Source organism: Corythoichthys intestinalis, chromosome 18 (genome assembly GCF_030265065.1).
Source record: "Corythoichthys intestinalis isolate RoL2023-P3 chromosome 18, ASM3026506v1, whole genome shotgun sequence".
Classification (NCBI taxonomy): domain Eukaryota; kingdom Metazoa; phylum Chordata; class Actinopteri; order Syngnathiformes; family Syngnathidae; genus Corythoichthys; species Corythoichthys intestinalis.
The window spans coordinates 42,792,011-42,816,843 of record NC_080412.1 but is presented as its reverse complement, the minus strand read 5'-3'; the positions used below and the strand labels follow the sequence as shown (position 1 = coordinate 42,816,843).

Here is a 24,833-nt window from a genome sequence, read left to right as displayed (position 1 = left end):
AATGTTAGAGAGGCCTGTAATTGTCAACCTCAACCATGAGAGACAGAATGTGGAAAAAAAAAACAGAAAATCACATTGTTTGATTTTTAAAGAATTTATTTGCAAATCATGGTGGAACATAAGTATTTGGTCAATACCAAAAGTTCATCTCAATACGTTTTTTATATACCCTTTGTTGGCAATAACAGAAGCCAAACGTTTTCTGTAACTCTTCACAAGCTTTTCACACACTGTTGCTGGTATTTTGGCCCATTCCTCCTTGCAGATCTCCTCTAGAGCAGTGATGTTTTGGTTTGGGGCTGTCGTTGGGCAAGACGGACTTTCAACTCCCTCCACAGATTTTCTATGGGGTTGAGATCTGGAGACTAGCTAGGCCACTCCAGCACCTTGAAATGCTTCTTACGAAGCCACTCCTTTGTTGCCCTGGCTGTGTGTTTGGGATCATTGTCGTGCTGAAAGACCCAGCCACGTCTCATCTTCAATGCCCTTGCTGATGGAAGGAGATTTTCACTCAAAATCTCTCGATACATGGCCCCATTCATTCTTTCCTTTGCGCGGATCAGTTGTCCTGGTCCCTTTGCAGAAAACAGCCCCAAAGCATGATGTTTCCACCCCCCATGCTTCACAGTGGGTATAGTGTTTTTCGGATGCAATTCAGTATTCTTTCTCCTCCAAACACAAGAACCTGTGTTTCTACCAAAATGTTCTATTATGGTTTCATCTGACCATAACACATTCTCCCAGTCCTCTTCTGGATCATCCAAATGCTCTCTAGCTAACCGCAGCCTGGACGTGTACTTTCTTCAGCAGGGGGACACGTCTGGCAGTGCAGGATTTGAGTCCCTGGTGGCGCATTGTGTTACTGATAGTAGCCTTTGTTGGTCCCAGCTCTCTGCAGGTCATTTACTAGGTCCCCCGTGTGGTTGTGGGATTTTTGCTCACCGTTCTTGTTATCATTTTGACGCCACGGGGTGAGATCTTGCATGGAGCCCCAGATCGAGGGAGATTATCAGTGGTCTTGTGTGTTTTCCATTTTCTCATAATTGCTCCCACAGTTGATTTCTTTACACCAAGCGTTTTACCTATTGCAGATTCAGTCTTCTCAGCCTGGTGCAGGTCTACAATTTTGTCTCTGGTGTCCTTCGACAGCTCTTTGGTCTTGGCCATAGTTGAGTTTGGAGTGTGACTGACAGAGGTTGTGGACAGGTGTCTTTTATACCGATAAGGAGTTCAAACAGGTGCCATTAATACAGGTAACGAGTGGAAACTCGTTAGACCTCTTTAGAAGAAGTTAGACCTCTTTGACAGCCAGAAATCTTGCTTGTTTGTAGGTGACCAAATACTTATTTTCCACTCTAATTTGGAAATAAATTCTTTAAAAATCAAGCAATGTGATTTTCTGTTATTTTTCCACATTCTGTCTCTTATAGTTGAGGTTTACCCATGTTGACAATTACAGACCAATCTAATCTTTTCAAGTAGGAGAACTTGCACAATTGGTGGTTGACTAAATACCTATTTGCCCCACTGTATGACAGAAACGACGTCGCATTTTCATCTAGAGGAAACTGTTATTTTCCACTCTTCCAAGCCATGTTTTTAGCTCATCGTCGTCACGTCATCGTCATGAAAAAATTGCGGCAGTATCGACTTCAATGACACAAACGTCTACATTTTTGGAATCGAACCATTACAATTCAAACGATAAGCATTTTAAACATTGCACAAATAATTGTGCTCTGTAAACATTGCAGCCGTCTAGTACTGCGTTGCGTCATACTGGGAGGTGCTCCTAATATTTTGATTACACTACTAAGCTACATGACGGATCAAAGACTATTAGGGAGATTTTGTGCCTTGTATCGTGTGAAGATTTTGTAAAGCATACGCTACACTGAATGCAATCTAAGGCACGTGGGCCGTAAATAACCCGTGAGGGAATTTGATCCGGCCAACGAATACAAGAAGCCTCAAAGATTTAACCAACAAAAAGTGTGATAGTCATAACTTGAAAGCAGAAATTCAATAGAAAGGTTTATTAGAGAAGCCCGTCTCGCCTCGCTTGGCACATTTGAACGTCACAGCAAGAGAAAACAGGAGGAAGTGCAATAAACTGCTCCTTTTAACACGTGACACGTATTCAAAGTTGGTCCAATGATACTTTGCGTGTCTCCAAGTATTTGCTGTCATACTGACAGGCAGCCTCCAGCTACAGCAATACATACTAGGGTTAGCCAACAGTATTTTTGTTGTCCCCGACTTGAATCTGAATTCAGTCTTCATGCAACATTGTTGAAATGTACTTATTCTCTGTGAAATGTGGAGCTTTTTACTGAACCAGAGCTGATTTACCATCACAGAAAACCCTGACCAATCTTATAAAAAATGGCAGCTTGTTTCCTCTTACCTTATGCCACCTAATGGAAAAGCATTCATATATCCGAACACCAAACATTGCTAGTAAAGACGATTAAGGAAAACAATTCTGACTTTTTAAGTGAAATTGGACAACCACTAAAACATATACCGTATTTTTCAGACTAAGTTGCACCAATGTTTCCGCCAATTTTCCATGTGTCTTAGCAGACACACAATCTCCCTGAGCACTCTGAGGACCACTGTGAGTAACATCAGATGTGTACACTATGGCCACATACCAGTATCTCGCCTGTTCAAAACCTTGGATCATAGCATGTTATATGGCTTATTAATAGAAAGAACTTAAAGCAGCAATTTTCATTAGTTTACTTGGAATTTAATTGATTTGTCCCACTTAAAATGAAAAAGACAAAAATCTCGTTGTTTGTGAGATGTGTACTATGTTATACCTGAAGAGACCTGCTTTGGCCTGTGTAAGGTCCAGTTGTGACATGGGTGGGTCATAGACTTCCGTATCAGTTGACGGGGCACGGGGCCGATCCATAGGGGGCCTATTTTTGAAAAACGTAAAATTCAAATGTTTTCAAAACCAAAGCTGCTAGCGACTGAAAACCAAAACAGGCGCCTCCCTTAGGCATACAGTGGCGCAAATAAGTATTTAGTCAACCACCAGTTGTGCAAGTTCTCCTACTTGAAAAGATTACAGAGGCCTGTAATTGTCAACATGGGTAAACTTTCAACCATGAGTGACAGAATGTGGAGGAAAAAAAAAAAAACAGAAAATCACATTGTTTGATTTTTAAAGGATTTTAAATTAGAGTGAAAAATAAGTATTTGGTCACCTACAAACAAGCAAGATTTCTGGCTGTCAAAGAGGTCTAACTTCTTCTAACGAGGGCTAATGAGGCTCCACTCGTTACCTGTATTAATGGCACCTGTTTTAACTCATTATCGATATAAAAGACCCCTGTCCACAATCTCAGTCAGTCACACTCCAAACTCCACTATGGCCAAGACCAAAGAGCTGCCGAGGGACACCAGAGACAAATCAACTGTGGGAGCAATTATTAGAAAATGGAAGACATACAAGACCACTGATAATCTCCCTCGATCTGGGGCTCCATGCAAGATCTCACCCCGTGGCGTCAAAATGATAACAAGAACAGTGAGCAAAAATCCCAGAACCACACGGGGGGACCTAGTGAATGACCTACAGAGAGCTGGGACCACAGTCCACAAAGGCTACGATCAGTAACACATTGCGCCACCAGGGACTCAAATCCTGCACGGCCAGACGTGTCCCCCTGCTGAAGAAACTACACGTCCAGGCCCGTCTGCGGTTCGCTTCTTGGGTGAAAGCAAAAAACCGGGCAGTTATCATTCATGTTAAATAAATATTTCAAGCTCCCGTTGAAAATTCTTGTGAATTAATAATTAAATCCCCGAATTCTTTATCGCTATGGACGTAAAACAATCTCAATTCTTGGTTAAAAGCAAAAAAAAAAAAAAAAAACGTGCAGTTAGCATTTATTTCTACGTAAGTATGTCCAAGTGCGATGCTAGTCTGTCAGTCAATGTGGCGGCCGCCATATGTGAACGGAGCTTTTCTGGTGAAAATTCTCGTGAATAAATGCTTAAATCCCTGAATTCTTTATAGATATGGGCTTAAAATGGTCTTAATTCTTGGTTAAAAGCAAAAAAAAAAAAAACACGGGCAGGTAGCATTTATTTTACGTAAATATTGCGCAGTATAATGCCAATGCTGTAGCGGCTAATTTCTCCCACTGATTTTTTTCACGTTTCAAAATGCATGCATGGTACGAAGAATATAATAATTACCTTGAACAAATCACTCCTGAGAAAATCCTTCCTGTTTGTATGCGGTACAGCTTTCGTACTTTTTCAACAGAAATCTGGTGTTAGATCGCTGCATGTGTGTTTGTGAATAGCTCCTCTTGATGTGTGCGCCCCCCTACTTGAAGGCGAGATGCAGTGCATGACCGATCTGACCCGCCAATACCATTATGGAGTCTATGTTTATGGCTGCCATTGACGGTGCTCGACGCCCAATCCATTAAGACTGGGAAGTGCGAAAGTATGTCCGCTCATTCGAAACCAGAGCATTTGCAGACTGTCTTTCTGATGTTTGGGGCATTTGCAGGTCACTTTCTGTTCATTAGGGTGTTTACAGGTATCTTCATATTGAGTTTGAGTCATTGCCTATTCATTCCTGGGTCACTTCCTGTTCTGTAACCCAAAATCAACGTGTAGTGACCCGTAAAATGCCCCAAAATCAACAGGATGTGACTGAAAATCAACAGGTGATGACCTGAAATGGCACAAAAAGGACCTCGTTGCCTGCCATTAGCTGCCACTGACAGCCATAGAAGTGAGCCAAAGAACATGCTAACAAGCAGCAACGATGTAAAAATGTGTTAATAATTTCACACATACTATAAGTCGCTCTAGTGTATAAGTCTTACCCCCGGCCAAACTATGAAAAAAAAAAAAAACCTGTGATTTAAAGTCCAAAGAAAACGGTACATGTTACATCTGCAGTGGTTTCAGCCACATACTAGTAAATATTGAGAGACGGCGAGAACCAAAAGTGGTATTTCCCATGTGGAAAAATTGATTTTGCCATGTGGCATTTTTTCTGCCATGTGGCACGTTTGACATGTGGCATTTTTTGGCCAAGTGGCAAAATTGATTTTGCCATGTGGCATTTTTTTGCCATGTGGGAAAATGGGATTTTCCCCATGTGGCATTTTATTTATTTTTTTGCCATGTGGCATTTTTTCAGCCATGTGGCAAAATTGATTTTGCCATGTGGCATTCTTTTGGCATGTGGCATTTTTTTCGCATGTGGCAAAATGGATTTTGGGATGTGGCTTTTTTTTTTTTTGCCATGTGGCAAATGGATTTTGCCATGTGGCATTTTTTTTTTGCCATGTGGCAAATGGATTTTGCCATGTGGCATTTTTTTTGCTATGTGGCAAAATGATTTTTTTTTTGTCATGTGGTAAAATGGATTTTGCCGTGTGGCATTTTTTTGCCACGTGGCAAATTGATTTTGCTATGTGGAATTTTTTTTGCCATGTGGCAAATGGATTTTGCCATGTGGCATTTTTTTTTGCTATGTGGCAAATTGGATTTTGCCACGTGGCATTTTTTCTTTGCCATGAGGCTTTTTTTTTGCCATGTGGCGAAATGGATTTTGTCACGTGGCATATATTCTTTGCCATGTGGCGTTTTTTTTTTTTTTTTGCCATGTGGCAAAATGGATTTTGTCCATGTGACTTTTTTTTTTTTTTGCCATGTGGCAAAATGGATTTTGTCCCTGTGACATTTTTTTTCCATGTGGCATTTGTTCAGCATGTGGCAAAATTGATTTTGCCATGTGGCATTTTTTTTTTGCCATGTGGCAAAATTGATTTTGCCATGTGGCATTTTTATTGATTTATTTTTTTTGCCATGAGGCAAAATGGTTTGATTTTGGTTTTTGCCATTTTTTTGGGGGGGTGGGGGGTGGGGGGGTATATGGCAGTTTTGCAGGCCATGAACGTCCATGCCATTGACGGCCATGCACGTCCAAATTTTCCATTCATTTTAAAAGACAGAAAAATATGTCTGGCTGAGATTTTTGGCCGTACACTTACCATCACAGCGCATTGACATTCAACGAACACCCAAGTCAGGCTATGCCATTGACGGCTACGCATATCCAAATTTTCCATTCATTTTAAATGGCAGTAAAACTTGTGTGGCTGTGATTTTTGGCCATCCACTTACCATTACAGCGCATTGACATTCAACGAACACCCAAGTCAGGCTATGCCATTGACGGCTATGCTTGTCCAAATTTTAAATGGCAGAAAAACGTGTGTGGCTGTGAATTTTGACCATGTATGGAAAATGCAAAACTGCCATATAGCATCCAAAAGTGCCACATGGCAAAATCCATTTTGCCACATACCAAAAAAAAAAAAAAAAAAAAAAACATCCACATGTCAAAATCCATTTTGCCACATGGCAAAAAATGCCACGTGACAAAATCAATTTTGCCACATGGCAAAAAAATAAAATGCCACATTGCAAAATCAATTTTGCCACATGGCAAAAAAAATTTGGAAAAAAAAAAAAAAAAATTCTGCCACATGGCAAAAAAAATGCCACATGGCAAAAAAATGCCACATGGCAAAATCCATTTTGCCACATGGCAAAAAAAATGCCACATCCCAAAATCCATTTTGCCACATGGCAAAAAAAATGCCACATGGCAAAATCCATTTTGCCACATGGCAAAAAAAAATGCCACATCCCAAAATCCATTTTGCCACATGGCAAAAAAAATTTTGAAAAAAAAAAAAAAAAATTCTGCCACATGGCAAAAAAAATGCCACATGGCAAAAAAATGCCACATGGCAAAATCCATTTTGCCACATGGCAAAAAAAATGCCACATCCCAAAATCCATTTTGCCACATGGCAAAAAAAATGCCACATGGCAAAATCCATTTTGCCACATGGCAAAAAAAAATGCCACATCCCAAAATCCATTTTGCCACTTGGCAAAAAAAATGCCTAATTCCAAAATCCATTTTGCCATACGGCAAATACCACTTTTGGTTCTCGGCCCTGCTCTAATTATTTCAGAAATGATTTGTCTTAGCGTGCAGTTGTGCATTTTTCCTGGGTGTGTTAAATGACCCTCATAGGTTAACAGGGGTGTGCTCCCTTCAAAAGAACTTTCCGATATTGCTCGTGCCAAAGTTGTCTGTCTGTTGGTCTTTTTTTGTGTTTTCAAATTAGGTCACGTTGTCGTGCGTCTTTAACAAGGCCGCAATGTTGTTCCAGCGTGGGCAGGAGCAGGAAATGGCCTCTTTAATGCTATTGACATTTCTTTAATGCAAGGCACGTGGAGTTGAGTCCTTGCATACATAGTTAGTGCTCATTTAAACATAAGCACTCTTATTCTGACAATTTTTCAAATGAATGATTTCATTATGAATAATTGAATCCACTATAAGTTTATTATGGCCGCGCAGTATCTTCTAACGCTTCTCTCTGGTTCTCTCTCTATGTGTCGGGAACGACTCTTGTTGCCGTGTTAAGATAACGAAATGGATCGGGGAGGCTCGACGTATAACAGTCATCGAGACGACTGCATGACATTCGTGGAGTTGGGATCCGGAGTATGCAGAGAGGCATCTGACGCCGCCGGTTCCCTGCTCGGCGCTATCCACCCGACCGCCGCGGCCCCAAACAGGGGAGGAACCAAAGACCAGCTGGAGTCCGGAATTCTACTGGACCCCCACCGGCAGCGTCAGGTCTCATTCGAAGGGTCGGACACAAACGGTCAGAAGATGATCAGACTCGAAAAAGATGGCGGGGTGTTTAACATGGAGGAAGACTTGGCACTACTGAGCCAGAGTATTGCCGACCCGGAAAACGTCGCCACGTCCGTCATCAACGCCTCCGTTTTGGGAAACCTTCCTCTGCATGACCTTTTCCCCCAGGACATCAAACAGGAAGGAGACTTCTTCCTGGACAAAGAACTGGGATGTCACAGCGGACTTCCCTCCGCAACGTCTTATGATTTGACAGGCGGCGGCGATCGTTTGCTCGAAGAAAGCGATCTTTGGAAAAACCTGGACCTTCCCGGATCCTTACCGGAGATAAGCGAATTTGAGTTGAATTCGGAGGTAGCTAACCTTGATTTCATCCTGCACGAAGGCCGGAGACCGGCGGGAGACTTACCGAAAGTGACCCAAGTGCCCGTGGGCAACGGCGGCGACTGTCACAACGCTAACAACTTGAGCCAGCAGCATCCCGCTTTGCTCCAACATCATCATCCTCACCTGCAGCACCAGCTTCAATACCAACATCAGCAGCCGGGCTCTCTTCTCTCCAGCGTCACTGTCAAGGAGGAGAACCCCGACCATTCTTTCACCCACATTCTCACTCCCGGTGTGGTCAAAGAAGAGAATCCGGAACCCGCGTTCTGCCAGTCGCGTTGTGTCCAGGGAGGCCTGCCCCCTGTTCATTTAGGAGCTGCGATGTCTGCTTCTATGGGCATGGACGCGGTTCCCAGCTACCGATGCAGATCCGGCGCACTGGGCCAGCAAGATCAGAAGCCCTTTGTCATGCATGCTAATCCACCCTCATTGGGCGAAAGCAGCATGCGAGGGGACGGGTATCGAGATGCCGTCATGATTAAAAGGGGCGGCGACGGTCTCCCCAACGCTGCGATGTTGACGCCATACCCTCTGAGCTTCTCCAGGTAGGTGACATTTTGCAGTTATTTTTACTGTGTTCCACAACATAAGACACTAAACCAGACATGTCCAAAATCCGGCCCGGGGGCCAAATGCGGCCGGTGGACAAATTTCATCCGGCCCCCAGCCTCTGTCATAAAATCAATAACGTCCGGCCCACACACAGACTTAATACGAAAGAATATATTTTATTCATGCTTATAAAACAGAATTATCAACTGCTGTGAAGCTATATGCTTGCAGGTAAGACTTTTTTGTGGGACTAGTTTCTGTGGACTCTTATCTAATGTTCACTCCCTTTCGTCCCAGCTACAGCTAAGTTCCCAAGGTCTGTGGAAAATTCCCAAGTCGAGCTGTAATAAGTTTCACTTCTGTTTCACAGTAAGCATCCAGTTTTGAGGAACACCAAATAAGGAGAAGCAGTCAGAGCTGGCTCACTCTGAACTAACCAATTATCACGCACCACATACCCACCTGTTATGACATGTTTCTGACCATGTGACTTTGTAAATAAAAAGGCTGCGCGCGCTTCAACAGGTGGGAAGACTTTAGCGAGGCCTAGCTTCGTATCTGCCGAAACCCCGTGTGCACGTTAAAACCTTGAGACTCGAGTGGTTTCTGACTGCAAATGGTTTTATCCCCGATGAGGTGGGAGGTTTTTCCTCCTTGTGACTGTCATTTGAATAGAATACTCTGGGAGTTTTATTTCCTGACACTTAATAAATTGGTCAGTGGTACTGCTACCAGCATATGAAGTAGCTTACACACTAAATGCTGCTTCTCATTTACCCACTAAAAGGCAGCAGCACTCTAAGCAACATTACCCCGTGTGACCCTTTACTCCCAATTTTCTAAAATGGCGACAATCAACAAAAAAAAAGAAAGTTGACTGAGACGGCCGACGCTTCAAGGATAGGTGGAAATTGGACTATTTCTTCTCTAAAATACGCAACAACTGTGTCTGCCTCGTTTGCTGGTTTTAAAGAGTTCAATGTGAGGCGATATTACCAAACAAGACACGCTGACATGTACGACAAGATTACAGGGAAGATACGTTGCAATAAATTGAAGCTAGTTTAATTTCACAGCAGCAGTATTTCGCAAACGGCTGAGATTTGAGTATGCCACAAAGTCTAGTTGCGAGATTGTTGAAATTATTAATTTAAAAAAATTATAAAGCAAATGTGCCACACAGAATGGCTTGCTAAAATTTGCTTAAATATATTGGTCTACGTAAAGGACGTCAGCCAAGGTCGGCCCCCACATTTTTACCACGCCAAATCTGGCCCCCTTTGCAAAAAGTTTGGACACCCCTGCACTAAACGGACGGGGAAAAATAAAACAGCACTAGAAAACTGCAATTTCTGGAGAAATTGCGATGGGCGCTTTGCTGTGGTAGGTCCAGACCAAAGACCCGCCCAGTTGATTTTGGGGCATTTTGGAATCACTTCCTGTTAATTTGGAGGTGCTAATTATTTCTTCAGTTACTGTTCCAGTTGTTTCATTAACTCATTCACTCCCAGCTATTTTCACCGGTGCAGCCCCCTTCGCTCCTGGCCGTTTTACTGGATTTTGACTGATTTTGCAAGGCCCACAGAAAATTCTGTTCTATTGCTATATCAACATAGAACCCACCGAAAGAAAGATTAGACTCTCTTCTTTCAGCAGGAAAAAAAGTTAGTTAATATCTTTTTTCATTCTTTAGAAATCACCATTAGAAAATAGCTTAGTTTGAGCAATTTTCCAATTTCTGATGAAAAAACAGAGATTGAGCTTTTTGTAAAAGCATACATTTCAAACATAACTTTGACTTTAGCACAGCTATTTTTTGCTTTTGTGACATCCCAAACATGTGAATAATGTTTTCCTTCTACAAAATAACATAAACAACAAGACAAATAGAGCTTTTGATAGCAAAGTAACAAAAACCAAATTACGAATGCATAGGAAAAATGATGACCTCAAACAAAAATTTATCTTATGTTGGTCTTAACAGGGAGCAGCTGGATTCAACCATGTTAAATGAGTTTTGTCATACTCACTGTTGCCAGTAGAGGGCAGTGTATCCACCCAACTCAATAAAACCAAATGCAAACACTTTCAAAACAAACCATGACAACGTCACTCTAATTAAATGAACACTTGAAGCAGCCAATTTGATTCGAAGATTTTTTTTCTAATCGTATTACTCAAATTAATCGATTAATTGCTGCAGCGCTACTTTTAATTATGTTTTTTTTTTTTTTTTTTTCTCTCGCTACGTTTTTTTTTTTTTTTTTTAGTTTCTGGAATCTGCCTGGAGACAGCGGGTCGAAATTAGCTTATGGCTATAATCCGGTGAGGCGTGTTTATATGCGTGAGTCCCATGTATTGTGCACTAACATGCGCAATACAAAAAAACGTAAAAATAATAATAAACCAAGTGACCCTTAGCATCAAGTCATTGATCTTTTTCTTTTTTTAATCCATCTGGGGCCGAGGCGAGTCAAGTGAGCCATAATGCGAGGCTCATAGGTGTTGGCTAGCTTTGTAAACAAGTGGATCAAGGAGCAGAGTTCTCTTGTTTGTGATCACGCCGCTGTCAGTTTAATTTTTCTTGGCCCCGTTTCGCACTTTGACATCTTCTTCTTTATCTCTCTGTCTATTAAAAAAAAAAAAAAAAAAAAAAACTACATAGTGTTGCGTCTGTGTCTTTCAACCGAGAGGTCAACAAGTTTCTTGGCTTCAATTCAGGTCAAAATTACAGCTTTTTAACCACAGTATAGATGGGATAGTGCAGTGAATCCACATGTCTCTGTGTATATGTACATATCGACATTGACACGTGGAATGAGCCGCTTTGGCATGATATTGCTGTTGTTTGTTATGCCCTCCTTTGCTATAGTGATTGTCCTCATTTGGGTTGTGGGTTGGAGCCAATCCCAGCCGATTTGGAGCAAGAGGCAGTTTACATCCTGAACTGGTAGCCAGCCAGTCACAATATATAAAAGCTGTACAGTCTAAACAATATAAGCAGTGATTCATAAAGTGTATTTGCAGTAGCATAAACCTTTTTCTGTTTTGATGGAAAAAAACAAACAACAAACAAACAGTACATTAGATTCATAGTTCACAACTTCGGTAGCACTTTACTTGACAGTGGCGTCACAAGACTGTCATAGGACTGTCGTAATTATGACATGACGGTCAGGAGCATTAATGAATGCTTATGACTAGGGATGTCCCGAACGCATATTTTTGCACCCGAGTCCGAGTCACCTGATTTGGAGACTCTGCCAATACCAAGTCTCGATCCGATACCGTTTTTTTTTTTTTTTTTTTTTTAACAAAAGTTCCAAACATGTTACTGTCTTACTACGCCGTTGTCATAATGTGAATTATTTTTAATCCTTTACACGCTGAGCATTTTTTGTGAAATTAGGGGCTGATTTTTCTATGAGTATTTATGAACTAAAAGAAGAAAAAAAACAGTTCAAACATGCCTTGTTGCACATCTTTTTATTCCTAAATCATCAAAGGATTATGTCATGTACTTTTTTCCAAGATTTATACATTTTTGAAAGAGAATTAACCAGCTAAACACTTTCAAATTTCACACACATTGCGTGATTACTGATAAACTATAAATCTCGGTAAGGTTTTGACAACTGATTATAAACATTTAACATCTTAGCTTTAATTTGACATATTGTACATTGGTGTTGAGCAAAACCTTTTTGACAATAAACAATAGACATTATTGTCACTAGAAACTCGAAAGGTCATATCAGGTCAATTGGGGACATTTAGGGGACATGTCTTGGTCATATCAGGTCATTTGGGGACATTTAGGGGACTTGTCCTGGTCATATCAGGTCATTTGGGGACATTTAGGGGACGTGTCATGGTCATATCAGGTCATTTGGGGACATTTGGGGGCCGTGTCCTGGTCATATCAGGTAATTTGGGGACATTTGGGGGCTGTGCCCTGGTCATATCAGGTCATTTGGGGACATTTTGGGGCCGTGTCCTGGTCATATCAGGTCATTTGGGGACATTTGGGGGCCGTGCCCTGGTCATATCAGGTCATTTGGGAACATTTGGGAGCCGTGCCCTGGTCATATCAGGTCATTTGGGAACATTTAGGGGACGTGTCCTGGTCATATCATGTCATTTGGGGGCTGTGTCCTGGTCATATCAGGTCATTTGGGGACATTTGGGGGGCGTGTCCTGCTCATATCATGTCATTTGGGGACATTTGGGGGGCGTATCCTGGTCATATCAGGTCATTTGGGGACATTTGGGGGACACTTCCTATTGATATCTGGTCTTTTCCTGTTGATTTGGGGACATTTGATTTTCTGCCATCAAAAATGAATGGGAAATTTGGACGTCCATGGCCATCAATGCGATCGACATCCATATGCGTCAATGGAGTCCAAGTACATTGGCATCAATAGAATTGATAAACAAGGCCGTCAATGGCATCTGTCTAATGGGAAATTTGGACGTCCATGGCCGTCACTGGCATCGACTTCCATATGCGTCAATGGAATCGAGGACATTTGGGGGACACGTCCTATTGATATCTGTTCATTTCCTGTTGATTTGGGGACTTTTTTTTTTGCCATTGAAAATGAATGGGAAATTTGGACGTCCAAGGCCGTCAATGGCATCAACTTACATATGCGTCAATGGAATCCAAGTACATTGGCATCAATAGAATTGACGTACATGGCCGTCAATTGCATCTGTCTAAATTGGCCTCAATGCCATGTCAATGGCATCAACTAACATAGGAGGTCTGCACTGTAGCAGTGTCTGGTTGTGTCACTTGTGACGTCCTACCCCCCCTCCCTGACTCAGCCAGTCTTCTCCAGTCACCATGCAGGCTTGCACGCACGGTAAGATTTTTTTTTTTTTGGGCCGGAGAATATGCAGTGTTGCTTTAGCCTTTAAAGGTCTGTGCTGAGTAATCATCACACACTAAATGTAACTTGTAGCGTTAGCATAGCATTCAAAATTAGTTTTACGTTTTAATCAACGAAAACTAGACAAAGACACATTTTGAGATGACTAAAATATGACTAAGACTAATAAGTATTGTCATTCAAAACACTAAGATGAAAATTAAAAGGGCTGCCAAAAACAACACTGCTTGCAGGGCTCTCCCTTTAAACTCAAAGCCAACATTGACAGGGGCATTTGATATTCCAAAGGTCTTGTTCAGTGTTTGGCCTTTTGCTTCATTCCTCCAGAAAGTATTGAACTCAATATTCTCTCAGTTTCTCCAAATTAGGTATTGCTGGACAGATAGTTTATTTGCATACCTATGTTTATGCTTCAGACTTTTTTTTTTTTAAACTGTACGTGAAACTGAAGCTGAAGTTCTTTTCATCAGCCAAGATTTTTCCTTTCCTTTTTTTCCACCTCTGGCAGGTCTAACAAGCCAAATATATCCTCTCAGTCTACTCCCAGTCTGTTGTGTGTGCTGTGAGAAACTGAATCGCTTCCAAGACATAATTAATTTTTTTAGGGGAAAAAAATCTGATTGCTAAAAACAGAAAGATCGACTACAGGTAGTCCATGTTCGACTTACGCAATTTCGACTTAACACGCCAGAGTCTCATCCGCCATTTTGTCGCCAGTCTTTTTTTTTTGTTGTTTAGTCGCACAAACAGTTCCTTTGTACCTCACAGTATCTTATTTTTTACTTTACTTTATTAACATGACTTGTTCTGTCCTCTCTAAGCGTGAAGTTGTTCAGCTTGACAGACAGCAAACAAAGCAATTGTGCTTTTTGAAGCTTTTTACTTCCTTCGCTTCTAACAAGTTATAAAGCTGTAGCAAACATATTTACACGTCTGTTCAAAACAAAACGCATTTTACCAATAAAACACTCAACACAAAACCATTGGTGATCAATATGTAAATTTAGTAGATTAAATTAGCCAGAACTCCTTCAAAAACGTCCGCTAGCATCTATGCTACAAATGCTTACGTATTTACAATTCTCATAGTAAATCACTCACATGTAACTCCACAAACTGTAGCTCTAAACTTAATTACAAATGCTTACACTAGAGATGTCCCGATCCGATATTTGGATCGGATCGACGCCGATATGGGCAAAAAAAAGCGCATCGGATCGGAACATGGAAAAATTCTGATCCAGACTTCCGATCCAGTTTTTTCTTAAAGTCCGGTCCGTGTTTTCCAGCGCACCGATTTACATAATCCATTCCAGTTTTTGCTTCGGTTTCCCTAAAATCCGGTCCGCATTTTACGACACACCTTCAACACACTACACTCATGTTACCGTCTCCCAATTTACCGAGAGACTTTATCGTTAAAAATGTCAGCTGTGTGGGATCATTTCACCTTAAAGGACGACAAAGACGAAGAGGCAGAGTGCAACATATGCCACAATAAAGTCAAGCGTAGTGGTAAAGCTGTAAGAAGTTTTAATACAACCAACCTAATCAAGCATTTAGTGAAATACCACCACAAACAATATGAGGAGTATGTTAAGAAAGCCGAAGACAAAAAGAAAGGTCCTACACAACTAACACTGGGATAATATATATCATATGTATATAGAACTAGATGCAAACGACTAGACTGCGTTAGCATGCGTTAGTAAACAGCCGCCATCTTAAAGCAGAAGACTTCCCTAGTAGTCTGTTGTGAACCTTCCAAGCGAACCTAATTAACTTTTTATCTAAAATACTCCTTAATCGGCAAAATCTTGACTTGAATCTATCTTCAAAAGTTTTGAAACTTTCACATGTCGAAAGTAGACAGAAGGGAAATTATGGAATAACGGGAGCAATTTTAACAACTTTAACAGTTGATTCGCAAAATTAAATGAATTGAATGTAGTTTAAAGCTGCTGATACAGAATGAGGGACTTGAGTATTTTATTTACTGTTTTAAAATGTTAACTTGATACTGAAATAGTCGTTTATTTAAACCTGAGAGGCTTTTTATACAATTATTGTAACTAATGCACGGAACATTAAAAGCATCTAATAGCTCGGGGGGTTTGTGGGATTTTCCACTGAGGTTGTTGGTGTGTTTTGCTATTTTAAGACAGTTTACAATATTATTTGCACGTTTTACTGACTATGCCATTTCTGTTTGTTATTTATAATGTTTTGTGTTTGTCACTGAATAAACAGGTCAGTTTCTTGTTACCAACCGTTGTGTGTTATTCAAACTCACCTAATTCAGCTGTCTAGTTGCTATCAAGAGTACTAAAACCTTTTTCAACCTGAGTCTGACAACTAAGTAAGGAGGCTAAATAACATTAAACTTTAATACATGCTCAGATAGGTCTGTATCGGTATCGGTCGGTATCGGATTGGAAGTGCAAAACAATATCGGTATCGGATCGGAAGTGCAAAAACCTGGATCGGGACATCCCTAGCTTACACAAATATATATTAGCTGAAACAACTTACAGCCTTATGTGGGCCAAACCAGAGCGCAGCTATCTTTTATCCATGTGAGACTTCTGACTGCTTCTGTATGGAAGCATAATTGAATAACAGTCCTGCCAGATCCAACGCTGCCACCAGAGAGCAGTGTATTCGCCACTATTAAACAAAATACAATTATTTTGGACTTTTTGGATAGTTATCTTGAAAGTCAAAGGGTTAAAGACGATTGACGTGGCAGCGTAGGAATGGAACTCCTTCGTAACCCGTGGACTACCTGTATTACAATATACATGTGGCGGAAAACACTCAGGTGACTTGAAGTTTCGCTCTGAGACCCCCAATTTGGCCAAATTTCAAAATTGTCTGATATGCATGTGTGATACATCATTGGAAAGCTTAAAATTTCGATTTTCTGGGGGGAAAAAATTTTGAACAGAAGGGCATTTAAAAAAAATAATAATAATATTAATTTTTTAAACACAGCGAAATCCTAACTGGTGGTGAGAGCATGAGAGAGCACAATTAAAGACGCCATGACTTTGACGAGATTTTATCGCGTACTTACCTCTTTTTTATCCAAAAATTCCATGTAGCATGTATCACAGAGTGTGACGACACAGCTGTGAATGGCCACAGCCGGATTTTGTGAGGATTTTATGAGGATTTTATGGGTGAAACATGGTCATATAACAAGGGTTGCGATGCAGAAATCGCAGACATCGAGGAGTGGTTCTAGATTTTCTTTTTCATGTATTTACCCTTTAAAAGTTTTTTTTTTTGTTTGGTTTTTTTTTTTTGTTTCTTTGTTTGGGTTTGATTATCATCTAAAATATTGGGGAAAATGCGACGTAAAAAAAAATTATAAAATTAAGTAGTGATGCAAGGATTAATCAATTAACTCGGGTATTCGATTAGAAAAAATATTCGAATTAAAAATTTTGTTGCTTCGAGTATTCGTTTAATTAAAGTGGCGTTGTAATGGGACATTTTGAAAGTGTTTGCATTATTGATTAGGGTGGTTACACTGCACTCTGGTCTGCCTCTTTTCACATGGCTGAATCCAACTGCTCCCTGTTAAGACCAACGTAAGCGAAGTTTTTGTTTGAGCTAAAAAATTTTTAATGCATTCATGATTTAGTTTATAGGTATATTTAGCCGTTTTTGTGGGAATACATGTCTGAACCATTTGTTAAGAGCATTGTAAAAAAAAAAAAAAAAAAAAAAACTTTTGCATTTTATAGCATTTAAGCTAGCAGACTTTTTCAATGTAAGTTAGCCAAATGTTCTTTTGTTGTACATAGATCCTCATTTAAAAAAAAAAAAATTATACCGTTTGAGGCTCAGCTCAGGTATTTTCAATTGTCATGATCCGTATCCAATTACGCGATTATTCGAACTAACTAGTCCATTGATTAATTGACTACTAAAATATTATATACCTGCAGCCCTAAAATTAAGCGATAATCATGAGGTAAATATCCTTGACTTATTTACAGACACCATTTTTTTTCCATTGTGAAGTAATTTGTTAAAAAGTTCCAAATATGCGAGTGAATAATTTTTTAAAGTCGTTTTTTTTTTTTTTTTTTTTAAACTAAAATATTAGACGTCAATGAATGATTCTAAGCTAAAAATGACAGACATTTCAAAGAATAAATATAATTACTTACCTTCTTTTTATGGCTGTGTTGAAACAAAAGCAGTTGCGCGACGTCTGTAAACGGGGGTTTCTAGGGTAAAACGGACAAATTAAAAATAGTTTGGGGGCTAAATGTGCCATTAATCTGCAATGGCAGCATATAGACATATTGTTCCATCAGACACATTTCTTTTGACTTAAAATACACCACTTTATGTTAAAAGGGGAGTACAAGAGCAGAAACTGCATTTTCAGCCTTGTCTGTGTTTTCCGCCATATACTGTATATTGCAAGAGCCAGCACTCAGGACTCTGAAGGCTCTTGTCAGATTACATGGAAACACATAGAAACTGAAATGAAAGGTTAAATCCACTGTTATCTATCAATGAGCATGATAGAGGAAAGAACGTGAATTCCTTTTTGAGGATTAGTCAGTGTTTCCTGAAAACACTCTGATGTGTTGCAACAAGTTATTCGGATGAGTGCATCAAGTGCATGTAATTTCCTGACTCCAGCCTGATTTTGCACATTATTAGAGATACCTTTATTGTCAAAACCTACTGCTAGAATCGCCATTACGTATTAGGAAAAGTATCACAATTCCACTAAATGTGAAAACAATTGTGTAACACCTATGAAGTGATTAGAGTCAAATTAAATAACTATGGACTAGTGCTAGGTTCGACTACTGAAGCGCTAATTGTATAAACCAAATAAATGACACAGACATATAATGGTTTTGAACTGCCTGCCAATTTTTTTTAATATATAAACAATACACACAATGAACATACAGTTAACATAAAATTGAAAAAAATAAATAAATAAATACATTTCAGAAAAGGAATTTCCTTATTGAATAAGGGTTTCGGGTTAGGGTTTCGTTTGGTTGGTGAAGGAACAAAACCAGGCGATCCGCACGTGACCCACTGGCGGACTTCCTTCGCCGCCTTACTGGAGCGTTGGCTCCCCGCTCATTTGTCACGGTAAGCGATTTTCATTGCTAAGGAACACCTGGTTGTTCTGTAACGGTAGCGCGGGGATTCTGGGATTGACAAACTCAATCTAGCGTCATCGTTACCCTTGTTATGCTTGTTTTTGATACTTGTTGCTTACTCTTGTGGGATTGTAATCAATAAATCTCATTTATTCTGCATTTTCTAATAAATAAACATCGTCTATTGAGCAAAAGTGTGCTGGTTGCTGACTCACCGCGAACCCGGAAATTTCGGAAAACAACTACGATACTCGATTATTCAAACTAATTGACAGATTAATCTAGTGCTGCAACGATTACTCGATTAACTCGAGTATTCGATTAGAGAAAAATATTCAAATTAAATTTTGTTGCTTCGAGTATTCGTTTAATTTAAGTGGAGTTGTGGTTTATTTTGAAAGTGTTTGCATTTTGTTGTATTGATTAGGGTGGATACACTACACTCTGGTCTGCCTCATTTCACATGGCTGAATCCAACTGCTCCCTGTTCAGACCAACGTAAGCTAAGTTTTTGTTTGAGCTCATGTTTTGAAATGCATTTGTAAATTAGTTTATAGGTATATTTAGCTGTTTTTTTTTTTTGTGGGAATATGTGTCTGAACCATTTCTTAGGAGCATTGTAAAAAAAAACATTAGCATTTTATAGCATTTTGCAATGCAAGTTAGCCAATCGTTGTTTTGTTGTACATAGATCCTTATTTTTTTTTTTATACCGTTCAGGCTCAGCTCAGGTATTTTAATTTTTCATGTTCCTAATCCGATTACTCCATTATTCGAACTACCTAGTTCATCGATTAATCGATTACTAAAATAATCGATCGCTGCAGCCCTGGAATAATCGATTACCTAATTAATCGATAGCTGAAGCCCTAAACGCAAACATCACATATAAATCGCTAAGTGCGAGTCAGCAGATTCTATTTAAGTTGTAAGGTCAGGGCCGGCCTAAGCCATTTGGGGGTCCTAAGCAAAATAATGCAAAAGGGGCCCATATTTTTGGCCCGCCATTTCGTCACAGTGTACTGTGAAACCCATACATGCAATCCAACACATACGTCCATATTTTGCATAATAATCAGATTTTGTTGCACTGCATACTTCAAACTTCTCACCCCAAATGATTGTCAGTACTTACAGTAGATAGCGCCAAACCTTTTTATAAAAGAGGAAAGAAAGAAGATAAGGAAGAACTTTTATTTTTTTAAGCTTGTAATCAAGTATCAAAACTCACAAAAGTCAAATAAAGCAAACTGTAGTGAACAAAAAAAAAATTAAACAATTGCCAGATTGGGGGCCCCCCAAGTGCTCAGGGGTCCTAAGCAGCTGCATAGTCTGCGTATAGGCTGGGCCGGCCCTGTGTAAGGTGGCACTTTCTAAATAAGAACCTGTTAACCCCGTTTCACAAATTTTTAGTTTCTTTCAATTAATTCAAACGTTTTTGGCAAATAACGCATGAATCTCAACGACAAAGTTCATGCACATGAAGGGGGAGGGGGTGTTTAAATGGGCACAGATCCAATTTACAGTTCTTTGACCTTTCTACTGAGTGTCGTTTATCTTAGTCAATTATTCCTAACCACTCTTTATTTAATTTTTAAAGCATGTGTGAATGGTAACAGGGTGAAAGTGGATATGTTTGTTATTAACCAGAAATGTCATGAGTAAACCTGGTTCCTTTGACATATTTAGCTTGCATAAAACTGCCGGCGTGCGTCCGTCACCAGACAAGCGCCGAGGACCTTGCGCCACGGCTCGGTCAATAATTAAACCTGGCCAAGGTTGCGGTCTGTGGGCAGGCGAACGTTTATCCCCTAAGAGGCTGCTGAATCTTGCGCCTTATGTAACCGCGACAAGCAATGACAGCTGGTTTGAAGCAAGTGGGGAGCAACAACTTGATAATGGCCCATATCCTGTTGGTCAAGAAAGGGGCTAATGAGATTTCAGTGCGGGTCGAGGCTTTGCCAAGCTTCCAGGTGACCTACTTTTGCTTCTGTGTTGACTGTATGTGCTGCAATATGAAGCGTCACACTCCAACTGACAAGTCAAGTTTGCACTACTGCTTATCAATGCTGAGATCACAGTTACAAGTTTGTAGCAGGCGAGCAAGGCATCTGGTCGGGCCGCTGACAAACATTTTCAGGAATCCTTTGCAAGCCCTCAAGTGCTCTTTGTGCTTGATAAACATTTAAGTAGGGTACAGTGAACCCCTGATTGGCAGGATTTACATTTTGTCTTACTTTCACTCATTTTCTTTACAAGAGTACTAGCGAACATTTTGTTCCTTGTGTGCGTCTTGATGTCCTTCCACTGCAATAAAACCTTATTTTTTGGATAATAAATCGCACCAGCACAAAAATGCACAATGAAGAGGGAAAAAAAAAAATCGCTCTGAGTATAAGTTGCAATTTGGGGGGAAATTTATGAGATAAAAATCAACACCAAGAACAGACACGTCATCTTGAAAGGCAATTTAAATTGAAATCAGAATAGAAAAAAAAAACAGGCTCAATAAGTATGCTAACGTTTCGTGACGCATAAAAAAAAAAAAAAAAACTGAGAACGTGCCTGGTATGTTAACATAAAATAGCTATTAAGGGTTATTCAGCTAGCTATAGCATAAAGAACATGCTAACAAGTTCACCAAATCTTGCAGCTTATAATATGATTTTCTTTTCGGTGCCATTTTGTTTAGCCCTTTTCAGTTTTTTTTTTTTTTTTTTTTTTTTTTTTTTAGGGCTGAAGCTATTTATTATTCAAGATATCAATTAATTAGTTCAAGTAATCGGATAACAAACATTAAATGCTTGGCAGGATCATTTTATGAGATGTAAAACAAAGAAGTTTATGGTTGCAATCAGAGATGTCCCGATCGATCGGGATGGCATCGATCGGGTCCGATCACGTCATTTTCAAAGCAGCGGAATCGGCAAAAAAATATCGGACATGCCTTTTTTTAATATATATATATATATATATTTTTTTTTAAATTAAATCGTTTTCTAATTGTATTTAACGTTACAGACATAATATGTTACACTCATCCAGAGTCTTTAGATTAGGCTTAAGGTAGGGTTATCAAATTTATCATGTTAAAATATTTAACGCACTTAACGCATGCGCTGCACGACCCACTCACGCATTGTCGCGTTCAATCTGTAATGGCGCCGTTTTACCTTTATATAGAGCTAAAAGGCAGCGTAAAATGAGTAGAGTGAATTTTGGCAGCCTTTGGAGCCTTTTTTTAATCGGCTAAAGCCTTACAATCCCTCTACCTTCAATTAGAAATATCGTGGGAAGCAATGTGGGGAAGAAAGGCAGTAATTGATCTTTTTCTTAACACCCTATGTTCCAACGCAGAGAAGATATATCAATTGGTACCACTACGCACAGTCATGGTTGCGCTTCCCATCATGCATTTGGGCAGAAGTTAAATGGCTACAGTATAATTTACTGAAAGCTCAACAAATACACTAGATGGCAATATTTAGTCACAATATACAAAGTCACATTTATCTTTTAAGAATTACAAGTCTTGCTATCCGTGGACCCCTCTCCCAGAAAGAATGTTAATAATGTAAATGCAGTCTTGAGGATTTATTGTCATAATAAACAAATACAGTACTTATGTACTGTATGTTGAATGTATATATTCGTCCGAGTTTTATTCATTTTTTTCTTAATGCATTGCCAAAATGTATATGATCGGGAAAAAATATCGGGAATGACTGGAATTGAATCGGGAGCCAAAAAAAAAAGCAATCGGATTGGGAAATATCGGGATCGGCAGATACTCAAACTAAAACGATCGGGATCGGATCGGGAGCAAAAAAACAGGATCGGAACAACCCTAGTTGCAATGACATTAATTTTGACCTGCATATCCATTGGCACCAGGATTGCACAAAAGAGCAATAAATGCGAATATAAAATAAAATACCTGTCGTTTTTTTTTTAAATCTATAGAATTGCACTTTCCTTTCACAAGAGCAATAAATACCTTTAAAAATAAATTAAAATAGCCGAGCGTAAACGGTAAAATTGTATGGAAAAAAAATAAATGAGGATCTATGTACAAAAATATGTTTTAGTGATTTTTAATTTTTCCATATTTTGATTTTTTTTTTTTTTTTTGTAAAGCTGTAACACAAAAGACACATATTTCGACAATAAAACACTTACCGCCAAACATTTAAAGTTGAAATGTCTAATTATTCGAACTGATAGGTTAATTTGATCTACTTAATTTACATAACTTGCAAAGCAAGAGTCCACTAGCTTAAAGGCTATAAAATGCTAACTTTTTAATTTTTAAAAAAAATTCTCTTGACAAGTTGTTCAAAGACAATACCGCCAAAAACTAACAAACATATTAGCTCAAACAAAAACTTACTTAGACCTGATGTTGTCCTTAACAAGGAGCAGCTGCTCTTCAGCCAGACAAGAGTTATGTCATATTTACAGTTGCCATCCGAGGGCAGTGGATCCTCACAATCAATAAAGCTAAATACCGTGCAACATTTTCAAAACAAACCATTGCAATGCCACTGTAATTGAAGATTAATCGAAGCAGCAAAATTAACTCGAAGCATTTTTCTAATCAAATTACTCGATTTAATCGATTGTTTCAGCACTAGTTGTTTTATTTGTATTCATATGTTACCGTCAATGTTGAAACACAAGCCGTGAGCGCCCTCTTGCGGTTTAGTGTGAAAATAACCTTTTAAATGATTTGGGATGCCCCCGATCTGATCATGTGATCGGAAATAGAGCGGATTGCACCATTTTTCACAGTGTCGAAATCGGGTGAAAAGGATTTTTCATTAAAACAATAGTGATTAAGGGCTAAAAAGTAACAAAATAATCCTGAAATTCAATGGCATTGCCAAAAAAAAAAAAAAAAAATATATATATATATATATATATATATATATATATATATATGGCGGAAAACACAAACAAGGCTGAAAAAGCCGTTTCTCTTCTTGCACCCCTCTTTAAAATAAACTGCTGTATTTCAAGCCAAAAGAACTGTTGTGTTCGATAGAATAGTACGTCTATATGCTGCCATAGCAGATTCATGGCGCAATAAGCCCTCAAACTATTTTTAATTTGTCCGTTTTACCCTGGAAACCCCTGTTTACAGACGTCGTGCAACCAAACGTAATCGTATTTATTATTCAAAATGTCTGTCATTGTTAGATTAGAAGCATTAATTGATGTCTAATCTTTAGTTAAAAAAAAAAAAGACTTTAAAAACTATTCACATGCATATTTTAAACTTTTAAACAAATGACGTCACAATGGAAAAATTGCTATCATCAAACGCTAATAAATCGGCGGCTGCGTGACGTTATCACTCAAAATTAATATATTTTTTTACAGCACAAACAAGCAAGAACGTAGCACAAACGATTGACACAATTTTTAGCCATTTTCAATCAAATGGAGGGGCTGGTTGACCTCAGATTGACCTATAACAGAATTGTAAATATCTTAAAACCGATAGCAGCACAAACAAAACTTTTTACAGCACAAACATAGCATAAACGAATGGCATAATTTTGAGTCCTTTTTGCAATAAATGGGGGGGGGGGGTGAATGACGTCATCACTTGAAATTTATCTCAAAACCGATAGCACAAACAAAAATTTTTGTAGCACAAACGACTGACACCATTTTTAGACATAGTTAATCAAAATGGGGGGGCTGTTTGACCTCAGATTGACCGATAAAAGAATTGTTGACATCTCGAAAATGATAGAAGCACAAACTAGCACAAATGTAGCGTAGACAAATGGCACCATTTCGGGTCCATTTTCCAATAAATGGGGGGCTGTGTGACGTCATTGCCTGAAATTAATATCTCATTATTTAAAAAATGATAGCAGCACAAACATTAGCATTAAAAATTGACACCATTTTTTTGCCATTTCTAATCAAAATGGGGGGCCGGTTGACCTCAGATTGACATATAGAAGAATTGTAAATATGTTAAAAGCGATAGCGGCACAAATAAAACTTTAACAGCACAATTAAGCACAAACGTAGCATAAACAAATAGCACAATTTCAGGTCCATTTTCCAATAAATAGGACTGTGTAATGTCATCACTTAAAATTA

The 24,833-nt window shown here is 39.2% G+C and overlaps 1 protein-coding gene across 2 annotated transcripts in view; it reads left to right on the top strand.

The window, feature by feature from the left end:
- Positions 1 to 24,833, top strand: part of LOC130906645 (glucocorticoid receptor-like) — a 134,786-nt gene that overhangs the window by 5,304 nt on the left and 104,649 nt on the right. For both annotated transcript variants that reach the window (XM_057821171.1, XM_057821168.1), the window contains exon 2: positions 7,494 to 8,661. In XM_057821171.1, coding sequence (XP_057677154.1) covers positions 7,502 to 8,661 — 1,160 coding nt within the window. In that variant the 5' untranslated portion in view covers positions 7,494 to 7,501. The remainder of the gene's footprint in view (positions 1 to 7,493; positions 8,662 to 24,833) is intronic.